Consider the following 24,480-nt stretch of genomic DNA (forward strand, 5'->3'; position numbering starts at 1 on the left):
TGTGGAAATCTCCTTACCACAATCGATGCACCTCTCATTCTCCTTCCACCTCAAAACACAAGTTAAATGTTCCTTTGAAGTTGCGTGTTTGTGAAACCCCCTGCCTTTCTCAACGGAATGTTTCCAATTCCGGTAGCCTTGCACTGTGAAAGTAGAGTCCACTGGGCCACGTGCAGTGTTAAACTTCCTACATGGATAGCAGAATGCTGCATCTGTCTGCACACTGTATTCCAGCCATTCATTAGTCTGGTACCACGAGGACACAAACGAGCGACTCTTGTTCTGCAACAGATGGCCAGGGTACGGCTGTAGAACAACTTGATTCGGTCTCTCACTTCCAAGATCACCGGGAAGCGGCTTGACAGTCACACCCGATCCCGAGGCCGCCGCCGAGCGTGGAAACTCGGCTGTCTGCGCTGGGGCTCCAGCCGCAGGGCTGACGTTGCTGGCTTGGCCAGGTTGGCCAGCTTCTGTCGGTATTTCATCGACATGATCGTCTTTTCCTCCTCCTCCTCCTCCAACTCCTCCCACAACATGTCTTTCATCATCTTCTTCATTTTCGTCGGTTGTATTTTTTCCTTTTCTGAGCCATTTTCGCATATCCATCATCCACGTCTTTTTCTCCTGCTGCTAGCTCGTGCTCTGTGATTCGTCCCTCGTGACTCGCGTCACTTATCTCGCGACTCGCGAGATTTGACGGTTGACGGTTTTATTTATTAAATGATGCATCCATCAAAAACAGGTTTTATCTGCATAATTTCAAATGTAAGCACGATTGCAAACGCACATTTTTAATTTTTATTATAAAATTACTTTTGTAAGATGGAGGGTTGACGGGTTGTGAAGGTCACGTGGTGCACGTGCACTTCATCGTTAATAATGTTAATTTATGTCTTTTCCTTAATCATATTATCATATTATGACTATATTACATTTATACCTAACTTACAACCAATCAGGTAACCTGCTCAACAGGGTCTCCATATCGAATACGCTGATTGGCTATTCCTTAAAACTAAATGATCCACGATATATATAACCACTCACAACATCGACATTCGACACGAGGTCTTGGCTGCTGGCGTTGGTGCTTGTGTTATTATCTTTTATCTTGTGGTCTTGGACTGTATTGTCTTGCCAATTGCTTTTGGAGATGCGCTGGGAAGCGCACACTTATCTGTTGACTCTTATTCAAAGAAGGATATTATTAAAGAACAGTTTATCCAAGAAGGCATTATTATTCACCACGTTGAACATCTGGAATCAGGGTTTTAGTTCACACAGGTGAACTCTTAAACAGCAAGGAGTTCACAGTGGGCGCTCATCCTTAAACATTAAGCTGTTCACAGGGTGCAACAGGGCATAAATGGGTGGCATACAAGTGGGGGGGCACCAGATGCGCCATGGGGGGCATTGCACCCAAATTCCCCCCCCCCTAGCGACGGGCCTGGCCTGTGGCCGTCAAAAGAAGACTGAATAAAAGAGGCGATACATTTTGAATGTGTATGGGCTTTGCCTTTTGCATTTCTATTTTGATCTTTATCTTTGTGTGTTGTTTTTTATTCAGAACCAGCAAAACAACCTGTCGCTTCTCTGATGGGTATATTTGGGGGGGGAGAGGGGAGTCGTGAGGGTTGGGGGGGGAGGGGAGTCGTGAGGGTTGGGGGGAGGGGAGTCGTGAGGGTTGGGGGGAGGGGAGTCGTGAGGGTTGGGGGAGGGGAGTCGTGAGGGTTGGGGGGAGGGGAGTCGTGAGGGTTGGGGGGGAGGGGAGTCTTGAGGGTTGGGGGGAGGGGAGTCGTGAGGGTTGGGGGGAGGGGAGTCGTGAGGGTTGGGGGGAGGGGAGTCGTGAGAGTTGGGGGGAGGGGAGTCGTGAGGGTTGGTGGGGGAGGGGAGTCGTGAGGGTTGGGGGGAGGGGAGTCGTAAGGGTTGGGGGGAGGGGAGTCGTGAGGGTTGGGGGAGGGGAGTCGTGAGGGTTGGGGGGAGGGGAGTCGTGAGGGTTGGGGGAGGGGAGTCGTGAGGGTTGGGGGGAGGGGAGTCGTGAGGGTTGGGGGGAGGGGAGTCGTGAGGGTTGGGGGGAGGGGAGTCGTGAGGGTTGGGGGGAGGGGAGTCGTGGGGGTTGGGGGAGGTGTCGAGGATGATGGAAGGAGGGGTGAGAAGGGAGGGAGGAAGAAAAGAGAAAGGTGAGTGGAGGAAGGAAAGCGAGAAAGGTGAGGGGGGAGGAGGGGTTAGCAACAATAGTGATATATGCTTAATGATCGAACACATGCACACGCACACGCACACGCACACGTACACACACGTTTCAGTTCCCAGCGATTTAGGTCTAAACAACACAGAAATCAAGAAAATGACCAAATACCAAGGTCTCAAAAATGAAGTGAAAAGATCCTGGAAGTTGAAGAGATCCTAAATTGAACTTGCGATCATTGGAGAAATGGAATGATGAAGAAGAACCTTAGAGATCAGTATCGAAAAAGGCTGTGATGAATATCACATTAACAATCTCCCCTCTTCACTCACACCACCGGATTTAACACTTATCCCTAAAGCGGATGTGGACGGCCTTTACTTCCTTGTGCTTTATGTATTTTTTATTATTTTGTCTTTCATGTGAAATTCGTTAAAGTAATGAAATCAACACTAATAATTGTCATTGTGTGTCTCCTCCATAACTCCAAAACCATAAAACTGAGCAGCCTCAAACTTTTCATGCATACTAAGAAAACTAAGGAAGTGCAAGAGTGAAAATTGGATGTTTTGGGTTAAATAAAAACCCCTGTTGAAGATAATTTACCGGCGTTGTTTAATAATATCCTTCATCGGGCGATCCTCGGCCACCTCGCTGTCTGGGGCTTAAGGTGTTTCTTGGGTAACCTCACTGGGGTCTGAAGCCACCATGTTTTTTGGCCTGCCCAATCATGCCTCGACTTGGAACAAGCTGCAACAATTTCTTTACGATAAAGATTTTTTTCACTTTCCTTTTAATGATAAAGCTTTAACGATAAAGGTCCATCGCCCCGAGCGAGCGGCTCGTGCCACGTCGCCCTGAGCGAGTTGTTTTGAAATACGGTCCGATTTCCAAGCCGTTTGCTGAATTAACGTGTTTTCTAACTTACCAAGCCAATTTTTTTTTTCACCCATCACATGCAGCTGTTTATAAAGATTAATGTTTGTGAACATATCCCTGAAACGTCTTTATAGATGCAACATTGTTTTTCAGTGAAAGCTACTCATGGTTTTTGGATTGTTGCCGCTATCAGCCAAGTGTGCGTGTGCGTGTGCGTGTATGTGTGTGTGTGTTTTCATAAACAATATCTCTGTCTCTCCTCTCTCCTCTCTCCTCTCTCCTCTCTCCTATCTCCCCCCCTCTCTCTTTTTCTCTCTCTCTTTTCTCTCTCGCCCCTGCTGGCTGTTGGTACGTTGTGTATACTGTCATGGCCGTTCCTTGCTTCATGTCGTGAGTACCCCTCCTCTGCTGTGCTGTTTGGTGTTTCCACTTTTCCCCATTTTTCGTTTCCCATGTGTACGTTTTTTACTTGTGGACTTTTCCCATGTTTTTTTCCTTCCTGTCTGGAGAAGAAAGAGAGAGAGGGAGAGCCCATGGTCTCGTGTCGAGAAAATCGTAGGCCGAAGGCCTGGCATGGCCGCCAGGGGAGGTTTTTCTCGTTCACTGCTACAGTGTTCTTTGTTAATTCTCAACTTTAATCGTTGATTTCTTGGTGTTTGTGAAAACGCCTTATTTCTCTTGATAAAGTTTACTAACTTGTTTTCTTGAGTTAGAATGGCGGGTGAACGTTTCCGTGTCGAGATGTTCGAGTCAATAACTCGTAAACACGCTGTTTTTTGCTTCCCTCCCAGTGAGGTGGAACTTAACGATGTGCTTTCCGCCATTGGTAACATCATTGGTTTACATAATATTCGTGCTGCTTCTTGCATGAATAAGAAGTTTGTCGTGTTTGTGTCGGAGGAACACATGGTCGCCACGGTGGTTTAGCATGGCCTGTTCATCGAACCGAACACTTACCTCCCTGTGTTCGCTTTGCAGGCCCCAAAAGTTAAAGTTAATATTGTTGCGAATTCGCGCCCGCCGGCGTGCGATCGGCCGCTCGACTCGAATGGCGGCCGCCTCGCCCACCGGACGGACAATTCTGTCGTGACCCTCCGGGAACGATCGCCCGGAGCCAGTCACGGGTGGGCCTTTTGACCTCACCACGATCGTGCCAATCGGCCACCCGCGTAGGATAGGGTTGTTCGCCAAACTCGACCTACCTAAGTACCCACGCGGATGGTAAACCGGGCGATCGTACCTCGCCGCAGGTCGACTCCGGACACGGACCGCTTAAGCGGTCCATTCCATGCTATCGGGATAACCTCGCGGTGTTATCGTCGGCCTCGACGGTTCCGATTAATTATCGGGTGTATTAAGCCCACTACGAACCCTTTACGTGAAGCAAGATGGAGATTCAAATGAAGGAAAGGACGCAGCGAAACGGGGAACAATTCAACATAATATACTTTATTTACACGACACACGGAGAGCACACATGCACAGCCAAACAGTCAGATTGCACATATATCAATTTAAAACAAAAACAACAATGCAGAGCTACGACCGAATACGCGAACACAAGGCAACACTTATACAGTTTTACTTTACAAGACACGGCGCCACAAGATCCATACAACAACCCCGAAAAGAAAAAGGTGACTTCCCTTTTGGGCCGTCGAGTCCCTCTCCGACGTCCGTCGACGTGGTCCCGCCTGGCCGCGACTCCGTGCCCTCGCGTGGTAGGCGAGGCCTCTCCGGCGTGCCTCGCGCCAGCACGTGTTGGCCGCTCGATGCCACGGACGGAGTTCTCGGCGCTATCCCAGCGCGGATAGAAGCGGGGGGGAAACGTGGATGCCCGAGGTCGGGAGGGGGGAATGGCAGACGCTCCTCCTTCCCGCCAGTGGGGTCTTGGAACCGCCCCACAGCAGACCAGACCAGCGGCCACCAGCAAGAGAAGAGGACGAGCGAGCCGGACGACAGGAAGAGGGCAAGAGCAACCACAAAACCGCTCCGCCCGTGTCCGACTTTTTATATCCCGGAGCTCCGCCCTGTTGCTCCGCCCCGTTCTTTGCTCCACCCCCCTTCGAGGCGCTTCGAGAAAGGTCTCGAAGAGGGGCGTTCCTCCTCCCTGGCCGCGTCACACCGCGCATCCACCAACCGGGCGCCAGCTGCCCCACCCCGCTTCTCCTCCCTCACACCAAGCGCGGAGAGGAATGGCACGAAAAACAGGCGGGAAAAGCCCACCGAGCGTCCTCGTTGGTTTTTGTTTGAAATAAAAGATAGAAAAAGAAAAACGACTGACTCAAAGCAACGCAGCCCGAATGAATCACATTAATTCCCTCTAAACAACGGGTTTGGGGCTAACTACACATGTACTTAAGAGATACCTCACCTACGGGACCTGGATGGTGGTTTGCGAATTTCCACAGCCGTAATAATATTCCACCATTTATAAGGAACCAGGACTTGTGTAACCAGTTAAACAAGTTCGGTAAGGTTGTGTCGAGGATCTCAATGGTGCCGATGCGTCATGTTAGCGATAGATTTAAACACGTCATGTCCTTTAAAAGAGTGGTTTATATGATACTACCTGGAAATTGAAAAACTCTGAATGTTGTACTCGGTGTAAAAATCGACGGGTTTGAATATAAAATATATGCCTCCTCAGAGGTTATGACGTGTTTTGGGTGTGGAGCTTACGGGCATGTGAAGAGTGTTTGTCGCAATGCGGTTACACCGCAAGAAAGTGAATGTGCAGTGAGGAACGATTCTTCTTCACCACAAACTAATGGGGAGAAGGTGAATCGGGAGCCTAGCCCCCCCCCCCCCCAACCGGCTGAAGTGTTCGACAAATTGGACTCGTCCACCCCGACTGGCGTTGGAGAGAGGGTGTGTAATCATGACTTAATTAATCCACCCCTACCAAATGAGGAAGTGAAAGTGGTTGCTTCCTCTCCTTTACCATCCACTGTACAGGACAGTGTGGACGATATGGAGGTATCTCTTACGGATACCAGGAAAAAAAGGCCAAAAACGGTCAAATGTTGATGCCTTTGATGCTAAGGAGCAGAATAAGGTCCAGATCGTGTCAGGCTCGGTGGACCTCCAAGGGACGTCTCACATTGGAAACCCCTTGGTGGTATCGGAGTCGTGTGCGGATGTGGAAACTTCGCTTGTTCCACTGGCCGACTCTGAGTGGGACACAGAGAAGAGTGAAGTATCTCAGGATGTTTTAAGTGTTTGTCCTGTTAGCCAAACTTGTTCAGACGAGTTAATAGCTATGTCTGACAGTGATGGAGAAATATATAAAGAGGAAAATCCATGTGAGTTAAATGTCATCCCCTCCCTCACAGATGATGATGTAAGGGTTGTAGAGGGGAAGGACATGGACAAGGCAAATTCGGAGGGGTCGGTAAACAGAGCAGAACTTTCTGTTGAGCCAAAAGTAAGTCTTCCGCAAGTAATAGGAGAGGCTATAGATGAAGCACTTGATTCAGATGAAACCTCTTCTACCCTACATTCAGTGCTTTAAGCTCTCAAGAGGATGAAAGGGGAAACGACACAACCTGAGTGTCTCAAGAAAATGTGATTAAATTCCTGGATGATACTGTTGAGGATTCAGCGGTGGTGGGTTTCGGACGAGCGCGTCAATCACTGTCCATAACCAGTTTGGGTTTTCGCACCCTATTCTCGAAAGCCAAATGTTAGATTCGGCGCCACCCTCACTACCGCAGTCTCCGGGGTTATAACGCCGGCTGGTTCGGCACAATTCTCGGGTTATGCGTCTCGAACCACGATACCAAAATACACCTACTACCTTCCCAGCTGGGGGAATATACCCCGGTTACAGACTGGTTTTGTCAGAGACCGAGCGAAGTCTATACCAGTCTGTAACCATTTTCGTTTTTATATCCAAATCGAGCGGATCGATCGTTCCTCGGCGCGGCACGGATTAATTCAAAGCGGCAACTTCATATGAATCAGCCAGATTTATTGGGGACATCGGGGAACACGACACACGCAAAACATTCACGACAATATTATAATTAATCTATAACCCGTTCTTAACGAGGGAGCTACGGATTATGGGTTTCGAAGGGGTCTCTAATGAGATAAGCCTTAAACGACATGCAGACAAGACACGGACAGCATGCAGACAAGACAGAGTACTTGGTGATGTTTCATGGACGAGAGGAAAGTTTCAAAAGCATGAATGTGGCTCGTAACAAGCCGATGTCCACGGAATAGAGGCCCAAGCTCGAGCACGGCTCGTGGCAAAATGGAGGGGTCGTCATTTGTCGCAGACCTCACGCACGCACTCTCACGCGTTCAGACCCCGCGAGGTCGACTGCACCAGAGCGAAAGACCCACGGTGGTATGCTCCAGCTGGCTTTTCACAAGGTCCAGCATACAAGCCCAGGCCTGGCCTGTTCACCAGACAAGGCCAAATCGAGGTGCCGGGCTCCACAGGCTGGGTCCATGGGATTCCAAGACGTCGTCGAGCCGTGAGGTGAGTAGGGACAGTCAGAGGCTCCGTCACTTGACTCCGGATGAACCTGTCGATGTCTCCTCACGAAAGCCGATTGCGCTCCACCTCAGCGCTCGGTTTCACCACCGTCGATCGCAGACTCGTCACCTTCAGGTTCAACTTCGCTCCCGGCAGATTCAACACTGCCTTTCCTTCGTTCACTCGCCTTGAAGCCCAACTGCTCATCCAGCAGCTCGCGAATCGACAATTGTCGTTTCTCTCTTGCCTTCCCGGCGCACGCTCGCCTCGAAGCCGACTGCCCAACTCTGTCCTCTCAGTTTTGTTCCACCTTTTCTTTTTGGGGCACGCTCCTTTTACGAAGCCGACAAACTCCTCCCTTCAGTCTCACTTCCTTCTCTAGGCCACTCCCCCTCTCAGCGCGCTGGGCGGAGTCTATTGTCTGGAACATCTGAAGGAAGAAGAAGAGCCTCTTGGTCTACCACCACTGCACAAACAAATAACAGCCTGTGACAACTCCCGACACACATGTAGCGCCCATTTACCGAACAACCTGCCTAAACATTCATTTAATGGGGGATCTGGGCTAATCCCATATTTAGTAGCATACTAAGGGCCATTTCCGCAACAATACATTCAGGAAAAGATACGTAAAAATCAAAGATTACTTCCCGAATTTATATGATTTCATTAAAACTGCAAGGAGTATGATTCGTGATCCTTATCAGGTTAACATGTCAGATCCTCAATTCCAAAGGTTAAGGAAATGTGTTACTCGGGCTGGTAAAGAGCTTCAAGAATAACTAACAGAATGGAGATAAAAGTAGCATCCCTGAACATCAATGGAGGCCACAGTTGTGTGTGTCGCCTCCAGGTATTTCAGCTCTTCCAAAATGAAAAAAGTTGATGTGGTAATTAATGCTATAGGAGACTCATGCAAATCAGTCTTCTGAGGATGAGTGAGGTAAAATCTTTAAAGGTTGTCTTTTTTTCTCGAGTGCGTTTGTTGAGGCCAAGGCTGGTGTGGCAATAGTGTTGCATCCTCAACTCCAGCCTTCAGAGATAACTTGTAAGGAAATTTGCAAAGGTTACTTACTGTCTGTGCAATTTGTCAGTACTGTAGTAACCTAAAGATTTGCTGACAAATATTTACTGTCCTAGTGCTAACTCTGAAAGAGGTGCCTTTCTGTACAAGTTGGCAGAGTTTGTAAGCACCATTGACTTAACCATGTTGTTGTGTCTGGGGGGTGACTACAACTGCACCCTCGACCCACAACTTGATCGGAACACTTGTGAGCCTCATCCACCCAGTGCAAGGCCTTTGGCACAGCTCGTCAAAGAGTTTAAACTGGGGGATGTGTGGCGGGTACAAAACCGTAATATCCGTCAGTATACATGGGTTTGTGCATCAAGAAATGTTTTGACGATGGCTCGCCTCGACAGATTTTATGTTATTCATGAAATGGTAAATATTGTTAAGAACTCTTATATAAGGCCGTCTGGTTTTCCTGATCATCACATGATTTTTATGGTGTGTGGCTTTCCTCATCATGTCTGTGGAAGTGCATATTGGACTTTTAATTTGAAACTTTTACAAAGTACACATTTTATAGAAGCTTTTAAAATGGTATGGGAAAAATGCGAGTCAAAAAAGGGTTCATATTTGAACTTAAGACAATGGTGGGACTGCACAAAGTCCCAAATCAAATGTTTTTGCCAACAATACTGCTCTTGCAGCACATACAACGCTTTTGGTGTGATATCTGCTTTAAAAAAGATACTTATCTGTGAGCAGAAAGCTGGATTGTCGAGCATGAATGTCCAGCAGTTGTCGGAGAAAAGGACCCTTCTGGCTGAAATGGTGATAGAGCGGGCAGCCGGTGCATTCGTCCGACTGCGGAACGAAAAAATCCAACTTGACACACCAAACAAAGGGTTCTTCAATTTGGAAAAAACGGTCAAGACCTCTCAACAAATCCATGCTTTGCGCTCTTCTGGTGGTGATTTGTTGACCTCCCAGAGTGATATCAAGCATGAACTCCAAGACTATTTTTCTAAACTCTTCGCAAAAAGAGTTGTGAATGAGGAGAACAGGAATGCTATGCTTGAACAGCTCCCTTCTCTGTCTGAAGACCAACAACAATTGCTTCAGCCTGGCATTTCTCTTGGAGAACTTACTGCTGCGCTCAAGGATAGCAAGGATGGGAAAGCCCCTGGACTAGACAGACTTCCGGCTGAATTTTATAAGGCTTTCTGGGACATTCTAGGCCCTACTCTTCTTGAGGTCTTTCAGGAGAGTGTTGAACAAGGGGAATTGCCATTGAGCTGCCAGAGGGCAGTTTTGTGTCTCCTTCCAAAGAAAGGAAACCTGCATTATACCCCAAATTGGCGGCCTGTGTCACTCCTCAACACGGACTATAAAATATTGTCAAAAGCACTTGCAACCCGTCTAAACGAAGTCATCTCTTTCTTGATTGGCACTGATCAATCACACTGTGTTCCAGAACGTTCCATATACGATAATATTTTTTTGGTGAGACTTGATCAGTCTTGGTCAAACTACATCTCCTGGTTTTGGTTTATTACTTTTCGATCAAGAAAAAGCTTTTGACAGTGTTAACCATTCTTTTTTGTTTGATGTATTAAAGAGAACAGGGTTTGGGAAAAAAATTTATTGCTTATGTTAAGTTATTGTACAAAAATGCATCTTGTCTGCTGAAGGTTAATAATAGTCTTTGTTACTCTTTCCCCTTTCAGCGAGGCATCCGTCAGGGCTATGCGCTATCAGGCATGCTATACAATCTATCCGTTGAACCTTTATTAGTTTTACTTCGGAACTCAGTGTTAGGAGTCTCTCTTTCACAAAACTCCAAAGTCGTTGTTTCAGCTTATGCTGATGATATTTGTGTTGCTGTTGCAAATCAAAAAGATGTTTCTGAGGTCTCTCATTGCCTTACCCAGTTTGAGCTTGCTTCTACTGTAAGGGTAAATTGGAAAAAAGTGTAGCTTTTTGGGTGGGCCCCAGATCGCCTTCCTTGTCCCTGCCTGTTTTACCAGGAGGAATACAGTGGAGTAGTGAGGGGTTTAAATATTTAGGCTTATTTCTAGGAATTGAAGCGTATGAACAAAAAAATTGGGAGAACTTCCTGGAAAAAATTGAATTGAAACTAGTAATGTGGAGAAGATATCCCAACTTCTCTCGCTTAAGACACGGGTGTCAATCATAAATAACCTTGTGGTTCCTTTTATTTGGCATAGAGTTATCCCACTTGGTCACAGGCATTCAGAGGGTCCCGACTGTTTTTTTTTCTGGGGTGGCCACCATTGGCTGGGCCCAGACGTGGTCTGCAGACCCCAAAATGCGGGTGGTCAAAATATGATGCATATCCCAAGTCAGATAATGGCATTCTGAATTTCCACGATTATTTCCTGTGTGTTCCACGATTAAACACAGTGAGTGTGTTCCTTGGCAACCTCTCACAAACGCCTGGTTGCAGAAAGTGGAAGGTCTGAAATATGACTGTGAACATTTCCTCATCGACCTGCAACACATTGACATGTCTCAGCTCCCCAGTTTTCATCAGAGCCTTTTGAATGCTTGGCAAGACCTCGGAGTGCAACGTTTAGAGGTATCATACGATGCCCAAAAGTTTGTACATGAGCCATTAGTTCGGAATCCTTTATTCTCTCGAATTTAAACCTCCAGGTCGTTTATGCATTGTTTCACCAGTGTTGGAATAAACAGAGTGTGAGACCTGTTGCAGCCATCCTTGAATGCCTGGCGACCTGTAAGCTCACTTTCATTAAAAACTGGTGTTCGTTCTGCTCGTATTGTGGAAAATATCTTGAAAGCAGTAATTCAAACCTTTCATAGACTAAACATCGGGTGGACTGGGGTGGATGAAGTGGTAGACTCGCGTCTCTATTTCCCTGAACTTCAAATTGCCTCAACAAACAAGAGGGTGTGTTCTCCGCAAACTTCGAGGAAATTGGTGTGTTTCACGTCATGGGGAAAGCGGCTATCTACAACATATGTCTGGAAGCATGTATACCTGGTTTTACAAAACTGTTGAAAAATCGGTGGAATGAGACCTTACCTGCTGAAGCTTTTTTAACTCCAGTGTGGAACAAAATGTATAGTTCTCCAACTCTTGGGCAAACTGGAGACCTGAATTGGAGACTAGCACATCAAGCCCTGGTCACACAGACATTACTCCATAAGTTTTATTCTTCTGTTCTAATTTCTTGTCCTTTTGTGATTTGATTGAAAATGTTGCCCACGTTTTCATTGAATGTAAGAGATTGGTACCCCTCTTTCTCTTCCTTCAACAGCTTTTCTATAAATTTAATTTTGTTTTTTCCTTTCCAGTCTTTACTTATGGAATTGGGGGGAATTATAAAAGTAAACCAGTCCTCTCGTTTTTGTCTTTTCTGTTGGGCATTGCTAAACTGGCAATTTATAAAACCAGGAAAGCAAAATTGAAGGGGAAAAATGCAAATGTGCTTTTGTGCTTTAAAGGTATGGTTTCGGCATGAGTAAAAATGGAGCAGGCTTATCTTTTAAGCCTGGATATTGTGGGTGATCAGTGGTACACTGATGAGGTTTTGAGTTTCTTTTCGTGATGGAATCTGTTTGTAAAAGTGTAAAGTACTTGCACTTACTTTTTGCATATCTGTATTATTCTGTGGTGGTTTTGACATGAACAGACACCCTTGTTTGTTTTGCTTTTGTTGAATTTATTTTTGCTGTTAAAATCGTTTGGATTTGTTTTTATGGAGTGGACTTTTTCTGGTGTGTTTTGATACTTTTATAATAAAAGCATACAAATCCATCTCCATCTCCATCTCCTCCATCTCCTCCATCTCCTCCATCTCCTCCATCTCCTCCATCTCCTCCATCTCCTCCATCTCCTCCATCTCCTCCATCTCCTCCATCTCTGTCTTGTTGTTGCGCCTCTCATGCTACGCTAGTTGTAGCTCGTGCTTGTTTAATTATCTCTGTCCTTGTGATGTGTAGCTATTTTATTTATTTATTTATTGCATGGCTGACTTATAGATGTTTGATTTGAATACACGTGTATTCCTCGTGAAGTATTTAGTTACATCTTGGGGCATTTTGGCATTTCATTACAAGTTAGTTGTGTTTTTCTCTCTGCACGTGAAGCAAAAAGTGGGGTTAAGCATTTGTTTAACTTTTTCTCTGTCTATCTACAAACGTCAGTTTATGATCGAGGAACAATTTAATTTCAATTCAATGTTATATATTGAACACGACTCGGAAAATGAACATGTAGTTTTAAGTTTGGCAATACTTTGGCTCTGAATTTGTCCTGATTGCACATGTGGTGAGAGGAGTGAGATAATTTCTTTACTCTGTCTGCCTGCCTGGCAGTCAAACAAAATTGAAAATCATTCCAAATGGGAAACTTACTGTTTTATCTCCATCATAAAGGACATAAAGAACAGGCATGAAGAACTAATTTCACGTGTTGAATAAGGTGATGTAAAAGACACTGCATCAATGGTGGTAAACTTCTGAAAAAAAAAAATTTCCTACAACTTTTACAATATTTTATTTCAATTGAATTATATATTTGAACACTAGAACACAAATCACCTTCTTGCCACGTTCAAAACCCTTCCATTTTGCAGTACTTCAACAAAATATTCCAGCATTTTACATCATCATGACTAATCATATTTACCACTTGCAGACTCCACACGTATCCTTGTTTCTCAAGACTGTGTGAGGTAAGGTGTTCTATGAACTCGAGTTATGCTGATTTTATTTTTGGTGTTTTTTTTGTTTTCTTCATTGTCGATAGGTTCCCCATCACCCCATGGGCCAGGGCCTGGGCAGGGCTGGGAGACAGGCCGGGCGAAGAAGCACTGCAGTATATAGTGCATCGGGTCCTGGTCAAGTTGGATTGGGGACAACATGGGGACGCCGAAGACCAGGAGCCAGGTTCCCCGACTTGGGTCTGCTTCCTCCCGAGCTCGGTGTGGAGATATTGTCCCATCTCAACGCCACCGATCTTTGTCTTGCATCCTGTGTGTGGCATGAGTTGGCGACGGCTGAACCTTTGTGGCAAGGGTAAGATATTTCCATACCTCATTGTCATTTTTTTTTTCTTCTTGGTTTCCCCTCCACTTACAGTGGCCTACAAAAGTATTCACCCCCTACCAATAATTTTTCCACATTTAGATGAAATATGAAGAAAATTTTTTTCTAAATTTACTTTTTATTCATAACTGAACAGGTCAAACTAAACACTGTAATAGTTGAAGGAGGTTACATGTCAAGAACACCTGCAAAAAACATGTACAAATCAAAACTCACTGGTTGCAAAAGTATTCAGCTCCTTCTGTCAGTACTAGGTGGAAGCAACCTTTGCAGCAATGACTGCTATGAGTCCTTTTGGGTAGATCTCCACCAGCTTTGCACAGGGAGATGGTGAAATCTTTACCCATTCTTCATGATAAAATTGTTCTAGTTCTGCTATATTTGATGGTGATCGTCGATGGACTGCAAATCAAGTCTTGCCATAAATGTTCAATTGGGTTCAAGTCAGGACTCTGATTGGGCCACTCCAGAATATATATGAATATATATATATATATATATATATATATATATATATATATATATATTTATATTGTTACGAATTTTGGCCCGTCCGGCATGCGATCGGCCACGTAACTCGAATCGCGACGCGTCTCCCACTGGAACGGACAATTCAGTCGTGACCCTCCGGGAACTATCGCCAGGAGCCAGTCACGGGTGGGGGTTTAACCTCACCACGATCGTGCCAATTGCCCACCCGCGCAGGATAGGGTTGCTTGCTCATTTGTTGCGTATTCCCATCCATTTTTGCCAGCAAGACCATTAATAGCTGGCCCATGTTAGGTGGGTCTGTGGCAGTCGCTTCACCATCATTAGGCGTGGATTCGCCGGGGACCGGGGAAGGACCTTGACGGAGGAGGGGAGGGGGGTGTTGAAAGCCGCGGCCGCCACGCCCATTTCGAGCTCTGGGTCCAGTTGGGGGGGGGGAATTGTTCCTGCACACCAATATCCTGCTCAGGGTTTCCATCCTGAGCCATGGATTCTACCAATCCCACATCCATTCCTAATACCCCTGGCTCCCGCTCACCTTGAGACTCCATCTTATTTCTCGTAAGAGATTAAAATTTTGCCTGCTCGTAATTTGGGGAGAACGGGGGGGGGGGGGTCGCCTCGCACACCCCTGGTCCGATCCCCTTGAATTTAGCCTGGAGACGGGAGAGTTTGTATCCCACTCCTGACACCAGTGTTATGAATTTTGGCCCGTCCGGCGTGCGATCGGCCACGTAACTCGAATCGCGACGCGTCGCCCACCGGAACGGACAATTCAGTCGTGATCCTCTGGGAACTACCGCCAGGAGTCAGTCACGGGTGGGGGTTTAACCTCACCACGATCGTGCCAATTGCCCACCCGCGCAAGATAGGGTTGCTTGCTCATTTGTTGCGTATTCCCATCCATTTTTGCCAGCAAGACCATTAATAGCTGGCCCATGTTAGGTGGGTCTGTGGCAGTCGCTTCACCATCATTAGGCGTGGATTCGCCGGAGACCGGGGAAGGACCTTGACGGAGGAGGGGAGGGGGGTGTCGAAAGCCGCGGCCGCCACGCCCATTTCGAGCTCTGGGTCAGGTTGGGGGGGGGAATTGTTCCTGCACACCAATATCCTGCTCAGGGTTTCCATCCTGAGCCATGGATTCTACCAATCCCACATCCATTCCTAATACCCCTGGCTCCCGCTCACCTTGAGACTCCATCTTATTTCTCGTAAGAGATTAAAATTTTGCCTGCTCGTAATTTGGGGAGAACGGGGGGGGGGGGGTCGCCTCGCACACCCCTGGTCCGATCCCCTTGAATTTAGCCTGGAGACGGGAGAGTTTGTATCCCACTCCTGACACCAGTGTTATGAATTTTGGCCCGTCTGGCGTGCGATCGGCCACGTAACTCGAATCGCGATGCGTCGCCCACCGGAACGGACAATTCAGTCGTGATCCTCTGGGAACTACCGCCAGGAGTCAGTCACGGGTGGGGGTTTAACCTCACCACGATCGTGCCAATTGCCCACCCACGCAGGATAGGGTTGCTCGCCAAATTCGACCTACCTAAGTACCTACGCAAGTGATCGACCGGGCAATCGTACCTCACCGCAGGTCGACTTAGGACACGAACCGCTTAAGCGGCTCGTTCCGTACTGCAGGGATAACCGAGCGGGGTTATCGTCGACCTCGACGGTTTAGATTACTTATTGGGTGTTTCAACCCACTATCAATCCCTTACGTGATGCAGGATGGAGATTCAGTAAAAGGAAAAGACGAAGCAAAATGGCGAACAATCGGACAAGCGCACTTTTATTTCGGAAACACGGAAGGCACGTATATTACAGTCAAGCAAGGAATCACAATAAAAGCACAGACACAATGCAGAGCTACAACCGAATATAATTATTACACAGGGACACTTAATTCTACTTGATGGACTGGCACCACACACACACACGTTTACACAGAACCCAAAAGAAATGGAAGTCGCAACTTCCCTTTGTGTGTCGAGTCCTTCTCTCGTGACCGCAACTCCGAGCTCCTCCGGCGTGGTCCGCGAGCTTGTGCCTCGCGCCGCACTTGTGGTCCGCTCGACAGCACGGATGGGGTTTTGGGGAATGGACGGGGTTTTCCGGCGCTATCTCCGCGCCCCCTCATGGGATTCCAGGGCTCGCGCGAGGATAGAGGGCTCTGCAGGAACAACAAGCTCGCCAGGATCAAAAAGGGCTCGTGCAAGGAACAGGAACAAGAAGAAGAAGACCTTGCAGGAACAACTAGCAGACGACCCGAACCAGAAGACGAACACGAACTCTCCTCGTCCGCCCCTTTTGTAGCGCAGGGCTCCGCCCTTCGCCCCACCCCGTTTCTGGCTCCACCTCCCTTCTGGAAGCTTCCCAAAAAGGGGCGTGCCCTCTCGTTCCCCCCTCCCTGCGCCGTGCGGGGGACGAAGAAAGTCAGTTTTGGCTCGGGGCCAGGGAATTATTCCCCCAAAATCAGGCCCCCACCTTTTTTCACTTTGACCTCCAGCTCAAATCGCACCTCCCCCATGCCAAAGCGCGTGAAAAGCAGGAGGGAAAATCCCACAGGCGTTGTTTGTTTTCTTCCCCACGCGCCGTATGACGAGGAAAGGAAGATTCGGGTGGGAGATGCCCCTTCGCACCCTGGCCACCGCTGCCACTCCGCCCCTCCCATCCATCCCGCGGAGATCGTGACCGCACGGTGCTCGTTGAATGGCGAGTGGCGAAGATGTGGTAGCGTAGTTGTGGAAGGTGGCGCCGTGGTGTGAATGGCGTGATTGTTGGCATCGTGTAGTGAATGGCGTGATCGTTGAGATGTTGGTTGTGGCGATGTTCGTCGTTCTTGCACCAAATTAACGACGGCAAAAGAAAAACGACTAACTGAAGAATTGCAGCCTGAGTGGATCACATATATTCCCTCTATACAATGGGTTTGGGCTAACTACACATTAACTTACCGATATATCTCACCTGAGGACCCTTTATGGTGTAATGCGAATTTCCACAGCCGTGTGTGTGTGTGTGTGTGTGTGTGTGTGTGTGTGTGTGTGTGTGTGTGTGTGTGTGTGTGTGTGTGTGTGTGTGTGTGTGTGTGTGTGTGTGTGTGTGTGTGTGTGTGTGTGTGTGTGTGTATGTGTGTATATATATATATATATATATATATATATATATATATATATATATATATATATATATATATATATATATATATATTCTTATTCAGCTACTCCAGTTTGGCTTTGGCTTTGTGCTTCGAATCATTGTCCTGCTGGAATGTGAATCTCCTACCCAGTTTCAGATTCATGACTGACTTGAGCAGGTTTTCATCAAGGATTACTTTACACTATCTGTACGTTACACTGTTACGTTACACTATCCATTGTCCCTTCTATCTTGAAAAGCTTGCCAGTACCTGCTGATGCAAAGCAGTCCCATACATGATGCTGCCACAACCATGCTTGACAGTAGGGATGGTGTTGACTGGGTGATGTGCAGTGTCAGGCTTGTGCCAGATGTAACGCTTTGAATTTAGACCAAAAAGTTCAATTTTTGTCTCGTCTGACCACAAAACTATTCTCCACATGCCTGCAGTATCATTAAGATGCTTTTCTGCAAACTACATATAGGCTTTTAGATGCATTTTTTTTCAGTAATTGCTTCTTTCTTGCCACCTGACCATATATGCCAGCTTTGTGAAGGGAACGGGATAATTTTAGCCACGTCTCGCGCTCTAGGAGAGCTCGGCGTTGTTCTTCTTCTTCTTCTTGTGAAGACAAAACCTTTAGGACTCGGCTCTTTTATATACAGGATCTGGATCTCCTTAAATACTAAACACCTGTACACATCCTCGCATTGAGGGTGCCTTTTGAGAGCGTCTATCATGAACTTTTAAATATATTCGGACATTTGCTTTAAAGTTTCGAAAAGTTAACGTTTAGTTACTTTTTAAAGATTATTCCATTTAATGTATTGTAATTTCGTAAATACACTATTTTCTCGTCATGAATGATGATCGTCCAGGACGGGTCTCGCTATTGACTCCGTCAAGGCACATGACGAAATATCGGAAGTTGTTTTTTTTTCTTTTTTTTTCTTCTTCTTGTTCTTGTTCTTCTGGTGAAGATAAAACCTTTAGGACGTGGCTCTTGGACACATTTGTCCTTGTTCATTGATGAACATTGACCCCCATCTCGGACGTAAAGCCTTTGAGATATTTCAGTCAATGTTGGATTTACAGTGACGTCCTAAACCAGTTTCCTGCTTGCCTGGCTGCTGAGTTTGGATAGGCCACCTCATCTGGATAGAGTCGGGTAGTATGTTAAGTCTTCCACTTCTTAATGATGGATTTCACCGTACTCAAAGGGCTAATGAGTGGAAGTGAAATCTTCTTTTGTATAATCCTTTGCTGAACGGTGCTTCTCCACCACTTTATGTGTGACTTCTTTAGAAAGTTCCTTTGTCTCCATGTTTGCCTTGTTGGTTGACAAAGTGAATTGCACCTTAGAGTAGTGGGGGAGCTTAATTTTTAAGTTAAACCTCTGATTACATACAAGTGAAACCTATTAAACTTATTTTGTATCCTTTCAAACAAATAATTGGCTCCTGTAGTGGTTTATGGTTAATTAGGTAAACAATTTAAATACCTGTACAACGGAGAATCACCTGATTTTTTTTTTCTCTGTTTATCCAACCTATTCACATTTCTATCTGCATTTTGTTCTTTTAGCTTTATCACTTTGGAGTAGTTTGTGAAGACTGTATATTAAGTTTGATTTGAAAGCATCATGAAACGAGAAGGGCACTCAGAGAGCATACCTCCTCCAGGCTAATTAGTTTGTTTTGTATCCAACTGATAGGCCAGATCCGGATTCAGAGCTGAACTAAAATTTAATCAGCTTATTGTTGTCACCTAACCAACTGATCCACCAAGTTTCGTCCGAATCCGTCCACAACTCTTTGAGATATTGTACTATCTGTCGTTTTAGCCCCATCACTCAATTGTGAAGAATCGCTCAAAAAAATTCTCAGATCCGGTTCCGGATTCAGATCTTCACCAAAATTGAATCATTTCTTCTGTCACATACCCAAGCTCTCCACCAAATTTCATCCAAATCCGTCAATAACTTTTTTTTGAGATATTTTGTTCACAGACAGACAGACAGGGTTGAAAACAACCTCCAACCATCTTCGGCGGTGGAGGTAATAAGTTCAGGTGGCATCAAAATGTGAAAACTCTGGAGTGGGTGAATGCTTTTGCAGGCCACTGTATCTTTGAATGCACAAAGTCTCATCAATTTAATATTCTGTATTTCACTGTAACCATGTCAGAATCATCATCATTCATCAATGTACCATACTATTCACAGTCCCGTGCTACCAAAACAGTGTCTTGATAAGTGATATGCTCGGTGGTTTTCTGTTGCCTTCCTTTTAGCTCGTGAAAGCAGGAATTTATAATTTATTCAGATTGCAGGTGACACCTTGACTACTTTTTGTAATATACATTGAGGAATATTTAACACTAGCAAATACCATCCGTCGCTTCACTGACGGCAATACTAAGAGGCAGGAGAGAGGGGGGAGGGGGAGGAGGGAGAGCGAGAGGGGAGGGATAGTGAGGAGGGGTGCGGGAAGAGAAGGCAGCGCGAGGCGAAGGGAAGGGCAATAAAACACGCTCAAACAGCAACATTTTCTTTTTAACAACCGTGTTCTATATAAAACCGCATGCGAGCATTTAAAACCCACGCTATCTACCTGGTAATGGCCTGCCTGCATGAATGCATGCTCGTATGTGTGGTGACCTTTGCACCCCTCCGGTCGGCTCTCTCCGAATCTGATTCATCCATGCTGCACTCTGGGGAAGCTGTTTGAAGTTCAAAATGACACCATCAGTCCTAAATAGTCCCCTTAACAGAGGGGGAGGGGAAGGATGGAGGAGAGGGAAGGGGGGTGGAGAGAGAGGGGGAAGGGGGAAAGGAGAGGGGAGTGAGGGGAGGAGGGGTGGTAGAGATCAGAGGGGTGAGAAAGGGGGGAATAGGAGTGGTGAGTAAGTCAGAAGCTAGGAGGGGTGAGGAAGGGGGAGAGCTAGGAGGGGTGAGGAAGAGGTGGAGCTTGGAGGGGTGAGGAAGAGGGGGGGAGCCAGGATGAGTGAGGAAAGGGGGAGGTAGGAGGGGTAAGGAGAGCGAGGAAGTAGGGGGTGGGGAGAGTGACGCCTCACTAAACGCCTGGAGGTGGGTGGGAGCGAGGAGGAGAGGGGGAAGTGAGGAGGTTTGGGAGGAGGTAAACGTGAAGAGGGGTTCTCGACTTGCGCTTGACAGTGGGACTTGTGGAAGAGCGGGAGGGTGGGGGGGGGGGGTAGTCCAGCAATGAGTGCAATGGGATACATTAATAGAGCATGTGGAAACCGCCGGGAGATGTCTATGGGGGTGGAGAGGTGGGGGGGGGTTGTGAGGGGAGGGAAGGGAAGGCAGCATGAGGGGAGGGAAGGGAAGGCAGCGTGAGGTTTGGGGAGGGGAAAGCAGCATGAAGGGAGGGGAGGGGAAGGTAGTGTGATTCGGGGGAGAGACAGTGTAAGGGGAGGGAAGGCAGCGTGAAGAGAGGGGAAGGGAAGGCAGCATGAGGGGAGGTTAGGCAGCGTACCAGGGCATTACCGGAGTGATAAAATGCATCAAAACAGCAACGTTTTCTTTTTATCCACGTGTTCTACATTGAATCAGGCGGAAAATCTCCTCCTCCTTCATCTTCATCTTCTTCACTTATAATGTGAGTCTAATTCAATCACGTTTCTTGTGTCTATTACATTTAGAAGGCACTGATTGTACACCGCCTTTTAAAGCATCACAAAGCAGGTTGCCCTACTTGCAACACAGGTGAGACAAGTATAAGAAAAAGCAGCTGATATTTCAATAATTTATTCGCACGATTTTAATGGGTGAAAGTTAATTTTTATTCCCTTTATAGGTCATCTCTATCATCTCATTAGAGATGACCTAATAACCCCAGTCTCGAAGTCTGTCCGTCCGTACGTCAGTCCGTACGTACGTCCGTCCGTACGTCAGTCCGTACGTACGTCCGTCCGTACGTACGTCCGTCCACAATCAAACCGAGTGGAGACAAATAACTAATAGTGTAATGGATAGAGGTTGATGAGACATGCACAACGATATAACTTTCAAGGTCGTCCAAGGTCGAGGTCAACGTCACGAGGCTGTCAAAGTTGCGAAAATCGTCTGTCAAATCGTATCTCCTCCCTCATTTATCAAGAGAGATCAAATGTTATTAGTGATTCCGATACGATGGACTATTATCTAGAACAACACGAGCCATTTTTTTGAAATTTGCTCTCGTTCCGATTTTATAGCCCTTCAAACTTCGGTCTGATTCCCCGTATGGGCCATTCATATAGTACGTACATACAAAAATAAAAGTATTAAAAAATTAAGAACCGGGACTCTCCCAGACAAATATTACATTTGAAGCTTTTGTCAGATTTAACTAAAACAATGGAACACAAGTTTATATGCACACTTACTTTCATTTATGACATCAACATTGTTTTGAATGTCAATTTGTACTTTTATTTTCATAAATGACATGTGCTGTGATATTAAAAGAAAAAGGTAAATTACACCGCTAGGGACTGCATCGTCATGACTTACAAACATCGGTTCATAAGGAACTGCTGGCTTTGCAAGCGATTAGCGATGTATGAGGGGGGTGGGTGGGTGGTCACTAGCCTGCATACAGAGGGGGGTGGGTGGTTTTGAAACCCGGAAGTAGAGCGTACGTACTTTATGAACTGCCCCTATTCCAGTCTGGCACAGAGTTACTTTCGACCTCTGGCAGAGATGACGGGCACTCCCCCTCGGGGGTATTTATTTTATTTTAGCAATTACGCAAAGATTAGAATTTCCATCAGCGAAGCAATGGGTCTTACTTCTGGTGGCTTTGAAACGAACAACCAAGGAGCTCGTTGAGCGCTTGCCAAGTGGCTTAAACACTCAAGCAAGCACTCCTACGTAACGCTTGACTTGGCAAGCAATTACCGATCAGTCATATAAACCCATGCACCTGGAAACGGCCAAGCAATGTCCAAATTGGACAAATAAACTTTTTTTTTTTTAGCATTCGGAACTGCTGCTAAGTTCAATTCTGGAGCTGAAATTTTGTCATTTGGCTTAGTTTAAGAGATTCTAGAGCTTATGGCATGTGCAAAAATGGAATATAGCCATGAATGCTGGCATCTCGAGGCGTTTCTAAGCATTGCAATGTATCCAGCGATTTGTGGTTATGATGTTCAGGCATTCGATGATATGAGTGAGAAAAGTGGAAAAAAAAAAAAACTTTATCGTTAATAAAACGTTGTGGCCTGTTCCAACTTGAGGCATTGTTGAGCAGACGAAACAAAATGGCAAATTGAGACCCAAGTGAGGTGCACCTGATAAAGGCTATAATTCAAAAGGTGTGTTTTAATTAACCCAAACACCCAATTTTCACTCATGCACTCCCTTGGAGTTCCCTTAGCATGCAAAGTTTCTCGCTGCTAGGTTTCATGGTTTTGGAGTTATACGCGCGTACACACACACACACACACACACACACACACACACACACACACACACACACACACACACACACACACACACACACACACACACACACAGTGACACACACTAACATTTATTAGTATAGATGGACTACCAATAACCAATTCTGGGAGACGGGTCCTTCAGCTCAACGACCTTCTGATGGACTTGCACACATTGGTACCTCATCCTGCCTGTAAATCAATGAGTACAGCTTTATTTAATACGTTTGTCTCTCGATCTCAGTCAGGCCTACTGTCAGCTTAGTTCTTTTTCCCCTTTTCCCCAGTGCCCTAAAAAATTTCTAATCAATGTGTATCTACTCCTTCAACCCCCAGAAAAATATAATAAATAAAGCAATGTCACCCGCAGGGTGACCCGTATCTTGCCAAAAGGTGACCACGTGTGACTTCTTTAAAGTCACACTGAGGTGAACAGAGCTGCTATCCACCAGGAGCGACTCCTTGAGGAATATCTGCCTACGAGAGATTCCGATGAGAATCGTTCTACAGAGTAACCATGAAAAATATGCTTTTGCCTCATAACATCACCAAATGACGTCATAATGTCTCAAGCTTGACATATCTAGAAAGCACTCATCGAGGTGTTCAATTTGAGGTACTACACGATATGGTTCCTAAAACTTGAAAATTTGACCTTGGGATCAAATATGTTTGACCTCAGGCGCTAACCATGAAGATCAAGGCCAATCGCCACCAAAAATTAATCAGCTGAGCGCCAGACCATGAAGTATATTCCCATGAAGTTTGAAGACGATCCGATCAAAATTACTCAAAAAATAAGGGTTTCGTCGACTCCCCTGATTTGTGACAAAGTGACCTTGACCTTTGCCCTTGACCTTCAAAATTTTATGCGCTGAAAGGGACCTCTATAGGCCTCTGATATGCGAAGTTACAAAAATTTCCAATGACAACTGTGCTCTGCAGACTGATTTATACGTGATTACAGACCAAAAAAAAAAACAAAACAAACAAAAAAAAAAAAAACATATGAAGGTCAAGGCCAATCGCCACCAAAAATTAATCAGCTGAGCGCCAGACCATGAACTATATTCCCATGAACTTTGAAGACGATCCGATCAAAATTACTCAAAAAATAAGGCTTTCGTCGACTCCCCTGATTTGCGCCAAAGTGACCTTGACCTTTGACCTTGACCTTCAAAATATTGTACACTGAAAGGGACCTCTATAGGCCTCTGATATGCGAAGTTACAAAAATTTCCAATGATAACTGTGCTCTGCAGAATTTTTTATACGTGATTACAGACAAAAAAAAAAACAAAAAAAAAACATACAAGCTGACTCACATATCTTGCAAAACTTCGTTTTGGCAAGATAAATATATATAAATCCCCAATCGCCAATAACAACTGTGAGGACGTTACTTCCTGTAGTTCGCAAGAGGGTAAGCTCGACCAGAACAAAACAAGTGTTTTTTGTGTGTTGTTTTGCATATTTTGTTTTCTTGGTTTGTGTCAGGTGCTGTGGGACTGTATTTATAAAGCTGTAGTTGTGTTCATAACAGTTTTAGTGGGTATTTGTGTTCGTTTATTGAAAGAAGCAGGATGAGGCCTCATGTTAAGTTTGGCGTTTAAGTCAGTTGAGACCTTGGGAGGATGGGGATAAAAAAGGGTATGAATAGAGACCGAAGGAGAAAGTAAGAGGAGTTCATAAAATGTGATAGATGCTCAATGTGGGCCATATCAACAACAGGGGAAGCAGAAGGT

At 45.9% G+C, this 24,480-nt stretch overlaps 1 protein-coding gene across 5 annotated transcripts in view; it reads left to right on the top strand.

Annotated features, from left to right (window-relative positions):
- The window catches only part of FBXO8 (F-box protein 8), a 54,552-nt gene that overhangs the window by 3,731 nt on the left and 26,341 nt on the right, over positions 1-24,480 (top strand). For 3 of the 5 annotated variants that reach the window (XR_015059189.1, XM_085885019.1, XM_085885018.1), the window contains exon 2: positions 13,361-13,629. Coding sequence is in view for 2 of the 5 variants with exons in the window: in XM_085885019.1 (XP_085741145.1) it covers positions 13,376-13,629 (254 nt within the window). In the remaining 3 variants the exon portion in view is untranslated. Of the gene's footprint in view, positions 1-2,131; positions 2,181-13,360; positions 13,630-24,480 lie in introns of those variants that run through there. The other 2 variants (XR_015059190.1, XM_085885016.1) reach the window with 2 other exon arrangements.

This window comes from Eptatretus burgeri, chromosome 6 (assembly GCF_056783735.1).
Source record: "Eptatretus burgeri isolate ZD-2024b chromosome 6, Ebu_testis_v1, whole genome shotgun sequence".
In the NCBI taxonomy this organism is placed as follows: domain Eukaryota; kingdom Metazoa; phylum Chordata; class Myxini; order Myxiniformes; family Myxinidae; genus Eptatretus; species Eptatretus burgeri.